This window comes from Agrilus planipennis, unplaced genomic scaffold, assembly GCF_000699045.2.
Source record: "Agrilus planipennis isolate EAB-ADULT unplaced genomic scaffold, Apla_2.0 scaffold90, whole genome shotgun sequence".
In the NCBI taxonomy this organism is placed as follows: domain Eukaryota; kingdom Metazoa; phylum Arthropoda; class Insecta; order Coleoptera; family Buprestidae; genus Agrilus; species Agrilus planipennis.
In genome coordinates this window covers 967900-978202 of record NW_020438865.1, presented here as the reverse complement: position 1 = coordinate 978202, position 10303 = coordinate 967900, and the positions used below count along the sequence as shown (strand labels likewise).

Here is a 10303-nt window from a genome sequence, read left to right as displayed (position 1 = left end):
TAATGTCAGGGCTTCTGACACCAGGCAGTCTTTTCTATGTGTTTGCCGACACAATAACAATTCCTTAATAATAAAAGGGGCGAGCGAAGTAAGTTAAACTAATTTATTTGTCCCTTACTTTGGTACAGTGATGGTTGTACAATGTTAAAATTAGAGGTTCTGATTAAGTGAAGGTCTAAACTGCAACTGACTGATTGACTGACTTGAGTATGTTTTTAAATATACAACTGTTTTTACCCCCAAGATGCTTTTAGACATTTTTTACTTACGGTATTCGTTGAGACATAGAAAAATAAGGTTGAGAAGTGAAACTGCAATAAATCTATCAATAATGAATTTTGAAACTGAAATGGATATGTAAAAGAATCTTGAGTTTTCTCACAAGCGATAAACTAGAGGTTTTAAGTACACAGATGACAGAAACAAGCGAACAGCAATAGAATGAAATATGAGAAAAGGGGTGATTTTAAGCTAGACCAGGCTACAAATTAATGACACAAAAAAATGGAAAACGAAATGAATACAAGTTACAAGAAATATGATATAAGGTTAAGATTAGTGTTATTTGAAAGAAGTTATTGAAAAGTGCACTTTTAACATTAGATACATAACTTTGGTATTAAATAACATGGACCAGTGATAAAATATGAGAGGTATCTAACAGTTGATTACAACCCGTTTATAAATTGAGCATTGCTTTATCAAGGGCTCCGTCATGGAAATCGAGTTTTGGCAATTTTCCCCGCCATTTCCGAATTTCCTTCCACAACCAGCCTTGGTTTTTAGATGTTTCCTTTTACTTGTGCTATAAGTTATTGCTTATTGCCAAAATACATGATTCTAGAATCTACTTAACCGAAAAGTACTCTATAGGTTTTAATTCCCTTGATTTTTTTTTCACAATTCCGAGGGATTGCACTCATAAAAAAAACTGGTGGGGATTTTTAACACTTATAGCCAAGTGATTAAGAAACCCGGTATCAAATCATAACTCCCTTTCAATGCTTCAATTCTAAACTAATACTATCGCAAAAAAAGTTCAAAGGACTTTTCTAATCCATTGCACCAAAGTATGTAGTAGTACTTATGTTGTAACACTAGTTTGGCTTATTATCTTCACAGATAGATGAATACAGAGTGAACAGTTTTTGTAGGTGGGCACATATTTTTTCTTTAAAATCATTAAAAGGTATCGAACTACGTATAATGACGCTAGGTACCAAATTCTGCAAATACAGAGTGTCTCACGGTGACCAGAATATTTCGGAAACTACTTCGATTCGAATTTCGAAAATTTGGACAATACCGTTATTGGGTATGCTCTTCTCAATTAAAATAACGGCGTCTATGTAGCACTTCCGGTTATACCCGAAGCTGATACCAACTTCGTTATTTTAAATCGAACACCCTGTATACATATTATGACGGTTTTGAATTCTACTTACGATTTTAGGTAGATTTTTATAATGCTTTTCTACTTCTAAAATTTATCGCTTTCGAGATATTAATTTCTTAAAAAAAAGTATCACAGAACAGTGGATTGCGAAAAAGCATGCCTATTTTACAGTAAAAAAGTTGAAGCAACCATATTCCCAGGAAAGGTAGCTAGCCATAGCCTCAACCTTCCCGTCCATATTTTCAAAGTGGGTTTTAATACCCTTGATTTTTTTTTTTCACAACTGCAGACCTGAAGTATTTGACATTAATTTCAACTTGATACCTCCAAGCGTTCCTGCGAAAAAGGCCTTGACAGGTAAACATGCAGATAGACGGACTACGAAGTACGAACCTTTAAAAAAATACTGGAAGTGATCGACAGTGCTACGGATACCGGAAATTTGATAAGATTCTACTTTGGAATACGTTGTGGAGAATACTGTCATGCGTTGTGGTGCTATTATGTGGCTATGGGTTGCGGACAGTGTCCATGCCGGCTACCGTAAATAAGGGTGGTGAAAACGTTGTACAGCCGTGGTGCTATTCGGGGTCCCATTACGGATCGGTTGGTTATAGCCCATTCAATTTGCTGCGGAGCAAACACGTAACGTTGTTATTGGCCTCGTAATATTTGCGGCTCGTTATCATCAGCAAGCAACTTGGTCTTCTTTTAACTGGCGATGAACGGTTTATGAGGTCTGATAGGGACAGCGCTACCGGCCACGCTTGCTGCCCGCCAGTATCTCGCTTCGTACCTTCTGCATTCTACGTTAAAAAATGCCGCGCGTGAGAAACATCATGACCTAACTGGTTGTTTACTGATCCATTCAGCTTCGCTATCTCTTATCTAGATCGCCATGAAGTTTATCTAAACTGAGGATAAAAGGGCGCAATTTGTTAATAAACTCCAGCTTAGCCTTTGCCACTACAGCCATTAATCGCTCAGCGCAAAAATATCCAGCCTTTGTCGCAAAACTTTTCACGGACAACAGCAAACGGCACGCCTCGACACTCATTATTATTAATTTTTTTAAACGCGAACAACATCACTGAGCATTATCCCTAATGACATCGTTCTAGCGAAACAGATTCGTCCTCAATGTTTTACTAGACTCTTCATTTATTTCGACTGACTCGTTAGACAGCCAGCAATCATTTGCCTGCAAGGTTAATTTGATGCCATTTGTGCATAAACAATTTATATTATTCAAACGCAGCGACATAAGCCTTTCTTTTAAACTCACTTAACTACTTCTTTCAGCTAGAGTTGCCATGTGTAAAGGGGCTCTCAAAACCCCCCCCCCCCCAGTAAATTTAATTTTAATGCATTTAATATATGACTTCTGATACCGATTGTATGACGGTAACCCTGGGCCCCAGGTACCTCGAAGGCCTTCAAAATTGGGCTTATTTATATAATTATTGACCGAGTTTTTCTTATATCAAGTTTGCAATGCTCTTATAAGACTCCACTTTTTTTATGCACTGACGCATTTTTGAAGATGAATTGATCACAAAGTTTGTAGGCGGTCTCATGAATCGAATGCAGAAAACTGCATGTCTTACTGCACAAAAATTAGAGGGTTTGGACTATTTTTGTGCATTATTTCCTCGACTCATAGTGTTATAATACATTCCTTCCTCCTTCAAATGATTCGACCAGACTTCAACTGAACTGCTTTATTGAAGAACTTAGAATGATGATATAAAAGAACAATACAATTTTTGAACAGCGTTTCAAGGACAATATATATGCCGTGTGCACACTTTTACAATATACAGGTCTGCAGAGAGTCTAAACAATAACCCGATTAATTCTGCGAAATGCCGATAAGTAATCCCGCCGACCTGTACATTGCTCACATCTATTACATGTGTGCCAAAACAACATTAACAATAATATTACAAAAGAAATACAGTTCACTACATAAAAAAAATACAACAATAGTTGAGCTCAATAATCCTGGTAACCACGAAAGTGTCCTAATCGCGTAACTTACTGGATCGTAATTAAACAACCCCTTAAAACCCAAAATTCCACAAAACGTTTAGAAACGTAAAACAGTCTCTAACTAAATAAAACATATATTTAACGCCTATATATGAATATGTAAATGGAATAACAGATGCGAATGCAATAGGTACGTCCAGAAAGTTCAATAATTGAAAAGAGTTACAAATTTTGGAAAAAAACATAAGATTCCAAAGAGGAGTACATTTCTGCTACAAAACAAAGAACAAAACAGTTATTAGCGTGCTACAAGAAAATTTTGCGTATTGATGCGTGAGAAAAATTAGTTATCGTTAGTTTTTATGAACCCTTCTTCTAAGTCAAAATAACTTCGGTTTTATGCTTTTGCATTTCTTAATAATATCTATAATTCGTTTTATCTATGATTTTATTGCATATTTTTCTTCTAAATTATTGTTTTCTTTACCTTCCGGTCCCATAGTTTCTATAAGTTTGGGCTGTTATTGTATACCGTATTCCAGTGCGGGTTTTACATTATAAACTGTTTCCTCGACTCGAATTTCTGTTAATTTTCATCGGAAAAATCAACGACTTATTATAAAAATTACCATAAATTTTTACTGCATCACTCAATAATCATTAACAGGAAAAAAAGCGGTTACATTAGGACACTAACAAAGAAAAAAAAATAACATAACACCAATTAATGTGTAACAGAAAGAGATGCAGACAAGTGAAATTTGAGCGTGCAGCCAACATCGGACTTTAAATTCCAACATTCTCAGAAATTTAGGAAAATAAAGACTCTAAAGACGCATTTCCTAACATAATAACAAAACGCAGATAATGACTATAATCTCAAGTGGAAACAAGAAAGAAGATACATCCATTCGTACCTACACATAATGTCAATTTTAATTGTCCCAACTATAAAAATTGTGATAGTAGGTAGTGAGGTTCGAATTAGGAAAGTTCAACGTAATAATGCATACATATAATCATTTAATATTCCTAATTGTAAGTAAAAGTTTTAATTACACCAACAATTTACACGAATTACCTACGTAATGAGGATTGCAAAATGTGACTGTCTACTAAGTTTCACAAGCTTTTTAATTGATTATCGGTGAAAATGCTTACTTCCAAAGTTCCTACGTTTACCTAATCGTTTTAAATACGGAGCTTGGGTTTAAACAATAGATTACTATACACACATACTCACTCACAAAAGGAGGTCGGTCCATTGATGATATAGAAAACCGGAATGCTGTAGACGTATCCAGATAATTTTTTTTCAGGCATGTTTTAAACCTATACTAACAAAAAACTTACTGATACTGTGATTAATCCCTTGTAAAGGAACAAAGACAGATTGTTTTAGAATTTACTGATTGCATGTCTCTTGTAAAGGAACATGACTAATTACAAGCAAATATGATAAGCATTGCGTATCAAAACAACTCAGGGAATTACCTAATTCTTTTTACTGAAGCGTGCTGCCTGATGCACATTAATTTTATTAATTGCATAAACAAACATTTTCGTATCTAGAAACAATAATAACAAAGTGAACAGGCAATAAGAAGATAAAATCAAAATCTAGGTAGATATGGCACAGAAACAGTTTTACAATGATAAATTACGGGGACTTTTTTAATAACAATACAATATATTATTAAAATTATGTTGTGAAGAAAATTTAAATAAAAATGTTTGAGAGGGAATAAATAGAAGGCAAATACTTATAAGTTGCTAGGTTTTAGCTTTTAGCAAAGATCGTCGACGAGCACATAAAACTAATTTTTTATTCCTCTGGAAGAAAAGTACTTTATGTCCTTTTTTGTACCTCACCCAATTTGTGTACAAAGTTTCGAGATGACCGGTTGAGTTAAGGTCTGAAATGGTAGCAAACAAACAAACACACTCACATTTGCATTTATAGTATAAAATTAGGATGTGTGATACACATAATCTTAATTTAATATAATTTAATTATGTCATGACCTCATGACATAACAATAATACAATTTTTGAACAGCGTTTCAAGGACAATATATATGCCGTGTGCACACTTTTACAATATACAGGTCTGCAGAGAGTCTAAACAATAACCCGATTTATTCTGCGAAATGCCGATAAGTAATCCCGCCGACCTGTACATTGCTCACATCTATTACATGTGTGCCAAAACAACATTAACAATAATATTACAAAAGAAATACAGTTCACTACATAAAAAAATACAACAATTTATCTAGAAATATAAAATTTTATTTTTTTAATTGTTTAATTTTTATTGTTACAGATAAAGTTCCGGACGACCCAAAAATCACATACATTTCAAATGACGTCGAAGTAGCTCAGGGCCAACCGGCAAGGTTGTTTTGTGAAGCTTTTGTAGGTAAGTAACATAGAATATACGCAATTACTCCCAAAATAGTCGAAAATTCTCGGAAGCTTTTAGGTAGACACGTTTACAACCCATTCACATGTTTTAGATATTTAGATGATGTTTGAAAAGATAATTTTATATTCATATAAGTATAAATAAAAACTAGATGAATTAACCGAATGCTGTTTTGTTGTATTTTGATTGTATTTATTTGTCTAATGTCAAATTCGTAAACATGTCATAATAAAGTGGTGAAATAATGTCCTTAATTAATGGAAACTAATATAAATTGTAAACTAATAGATTCGTTCGATCTACTATTATAAATACGAATATGAGTTTGTTTGTTTGCTACTATTTCACGCCTGAACTACTCACTCACTCATTATAAAATTTTATACACATAATGTGAGGGGTACAGAAAAGGATATAGGGTACTTTTTCATCATCATAAGGTCGTCAGTCCTAAGACTGGTTGGACACGTACCTCCACTCTTTCCTATTCTGAGCTACTCTTTGCATTTCCCTAAAACTAGAACAACCCACATCCTTACCTATTCGCGAACAGTAATCTAATCTAGGTCTACCTCTACCCNCGATTACAGATTCGGAAAAGACAGTCCTTTTTTACCTGTTATTATCCTCAGCATGAAATGGTGTAATTATGGTAGTAAACGAAGGATTGGCTATATGTTATTATAGAAAAACAAGATAGTAAGTACTAATTAATTTTTTATTTTGTTCTTCTTCTAACTCTAACTATCTTTATGTTTTGTGGAATTCCTATTCCTCTACTCCGAAATTCTATATGTGCCCCTGACATTGTAGGTAATTGTTAATTAATTGACTATTGATGAATTATTTAAAACACACGTCGGTGCTTTTCGTAATATCAACCGTAGAATACCCATGTAGTAAGCGCCAAACATCCATATCGGAAATAATCTGGGAAACCAGTAATTATACTGATGTAAGCACTATTATTAAAGATTTATTATCTAGCAACTTGAAAGATTTACACGGTTAATGAGCATGTTTTTTCTTAATATTCTCTGTTAACACAGAATTTAAAGTATTAGTTATATATTCATAAACGACTCCCATCCACCGGAGTGTGTGTTATAAATATATTCAGCTACAATATTTACATATAAATCAAACCGAGCCACATTATCAATTACCTACCAAATTTAAATAAACATCATCTATATATTTAATCGAGTTAATTAAAAGTAAAAGCAAATTAGAGCCTTCGTTTTTTCAATTATAAATAAGTACATATCTACTTCAGTAAATTATATAAACAAAGACAACCGAATAGACTCTACACGTCAAAAGATGGTGATTATTAATTAAACATTCAGATTATACTGCAACATCTTGGATATTGGAACTAGGCCAAAGACGTCTTAATAGTCAGGTAACTTCACAATTTTCTATTTTGGGTGAAAATAGCATCACAAAATTGTGATAGGTACGTCACAACTACCTATATGGTGATAAGTGATATTCTGATATTCATCCCCTTTTTATTTTAAAATTTACTGGACATGAAATTGAAACAAACTGTTACCGTTTTACACAAACAATATAGATAACCAAGTTCTGGGCATTTTCCATTTCTAGAAATAGATGCTCGAAACATATTACGTATTTTATTTTCAGTCGGGATAGATTGCAAAATATTATCTTTTATTTTTTAATTAAGCTAATTAATAAACTGATACCCACTTAATTAGTCGGACTTGACTAATTTTTAGCATATTGACGGTATATGCGTACGTAAGCATGGAAGTACGATGAGTTATTATAGAAGAAGTTGAAGGAGGTGAAGTTCCAAGAAAAACCTTTTTTATTAAGGGTTGATGCATTTTAAAACTCACGCGAATTTCATCCATCCATCCATCGTGACGCTTGATTTTTGCTTTTGTATTCCTTCCTTCCTATCCCTTCTCTTTTGATTCCTACTTCAAGTCTCCCATGGTTTCTTGCATACGCATAGTATTATCTGTTGCCGTGGGCAGAGGTCGTTGAGCCCTCACTCCCTTTACCTTCCTGCCATCGCCCTTTACTACACTTCCCTAACACGTAGGGCGTGGTTTTTAACACTTATAGCCAAGTGATTAAGAAACCCGGCATCAAATCATAACCCCCTTTCAGTGCTTCAATTCTAAACTAATACTATCGCAAAAAAAGTCCTTTTCTAATCGATTACACCAAAATATGTGGTACATATAACACTATTTTGATGGCCTATTATCTCCACAGATAAATAAATATAGAATTAACAGTTTTTGTAGGTAAGCACATAATATTTTTTTCATTAAAACCATTATGGTACCCGACGGATCCGGTCCTTTTTTTAGGATCTAGTCGGATACCGGATAATGATGCCGGGTACCAAATTCTGCAAATATATGCTGTGAAGCTAGTTAGTTACCATTCATTGGAATGAATACCTACCGAAATTCCCTAATTTAATATTTACTTTGAGGTTTGTTAATTGTTTCTAATTTTCGAAACTCAAAAAGGTTTACTTTCCGTTGGTAAAGTTAATAAAGCGATAAAATCGATATTTTTTTGTGAACATTATCTGACATCTAATAAGAATTAATTTTGAGATGAAAACCAAACACTCGAACCTCCTGAAGTAATAAATAGTACGACACTCAGGAACGTTAGTCCTAATTAACTGTGTAATAAGGTATTTTTAGATGTGGTCGTATTTATGAACTAAAATTAGTATCTACGGCGATTTTTTGTCAGAGCCGCCTTTGCCGAAGTTCAAAGCATGTCTCCTTTGAATATAAAATTAACTAACTTTAATGTTTTCATTTATGAAGCTAACGTTAGCTCCGAGCTCGGGCCTCAAAATTGTGAAATCACATCTCAATTTCACTTCAGTATATGCATAGGTAAGGTAAGTAAGAGGAATACCCATCAGCTGCTAGCTACATCTTATCAACAGAACGTAATCCCTTTATATGCTTAAACAATTTCTTTTCATCAGATTTTTAAAATCCAGCTAGAATACTTTTGATTACAATTTTAAGAACTCGTAGTTTTGCAACAAAAATAGTTAAGAAGAGCGTAAATAATCAATTCTATTATGAGCGGTTATATCGATAGTTTCAACCAAAAGAATTAGGTAGTTTTTAAGAAAGATTGGCTATACACTACAAAAGAAATTTACAACGAATATTAGGTAAATGATATGGTATATAAACTCTGCAATATTTCGATTACAGATTCGGAAAAGACAGTCCTTTTTTACCTGTTATTATCCTCAGCATGAAATGGTGTAATTATGGTAGTAAACGAAGGATTGGCTATAGTCTAAAATCAGCCTTAATTACCAAACGCAAAACTATTAAAGACATCCGGCTTTCAGCTTTATTTTAAAAACTTTTGAAAAGTTCGCTTCTCAGTAAAATTGTTTAAAGATTGATGTGTTGTTAGGGCATGAATGTTAGTCGATAATAAAAAAACAAAAACAAAGTTTTAACGTCAAGTAGCATCGTGGTTTTGTAAATTACTTTATATAGCATGAAAATGAAGCTTTTCAGAAGTCGACCATTTGGCTTGACTTGCTTTCCCATCTTTGCTATTTGACTTGATGACAAGCAATTTCAAGCTACTTGATATTACTTAATTATCCTAAAGAAATGCAATTTAAAAATTTCTTTCATCTTAAATGGTTGGTCTACTTTCAATATGANGAGTTTTCCTAGGTCAATAGTGGTGTTTGCAATATCACCGGCTGCTAAAAACATTGGCAAATATTCAGTTTTGTTTTAGCTTCTTCTAATACATAAAGTTTTTAAAATCGTTTCTAAACACTATTTAATTACCTACATCTATTAACACACTTAATCTCTAATAATTTTCACGGCTGGCGTACATCGACTCGATATCGTCTCCTGGGTTGTTTTTACCGTGGTCTATAGAATTTCGCAATTCAAAGCATTTCTTTAGTTGTAGATTCATTTAATATGTGAAGTTATTGAAATCCTTTCTATAGGCTTTTTAGTTATCTAACACACCCATCTTATAGTTTTTACGGTCGGCGTACATCGATTCAATATCGTTTTCTGGGCTGTTTTGCCGTGGTCTATAGAATTCCGCAATTCGAAACTTGTCTTTAGCTTTAGGTATATTTAATATGTAAAGATTTTCAAATTATTTCTATAGACTTTTTGATTGTATCTATCTATTAGCACACCCACCGTCTTATATTTTTTACGGTCGGCGTATATCTGTTCGATGATTCGATATCGTTTCCTGGGCTATTTTGCCATGGTCTATGGAATTCCGCAATTCGAAACATTCCTTTACCTTTAGGTTCATTTAATATGTAAGGTTTTTAAAATTCATTCTGTAGACCTTTTGATTGTAACTATCTATTAGTATACCTAACATCTTGTAGTTTTTACGGTCGACGTACATCGATTCGAAATCATTTTCTGACCTGTTTTGCCGTGGTCTATGGAATTCCGCAATTC

General features: G+C 33.6%; 1 protein-coding gene across 1 annotated transcript in view; it reads right to left on the bottom strand.

The window, feature by feature from the left end:
• The window catches only part of LOC108737337 (ephrin-B2a), a 34537-nt gene extending 29621 nt beyond the window's left edge, over nucleotides 1-4916 (bottom strand). The window contains exon 1 of the mRNA XM_025975379.1: nucleotides 4632-4916. Coding sequence (XP_025831164.1) covers nucleotides 4632-4711 — 80 coding nt within the window. The 5' untranslated portion in view covers nucleotides 4712-4916. The remainder of the gene's footprint in view (nucleotides 1-4631) is intronic.
• Nucleotides 4917-10303: the final 5387 nt, after the last annotated feature.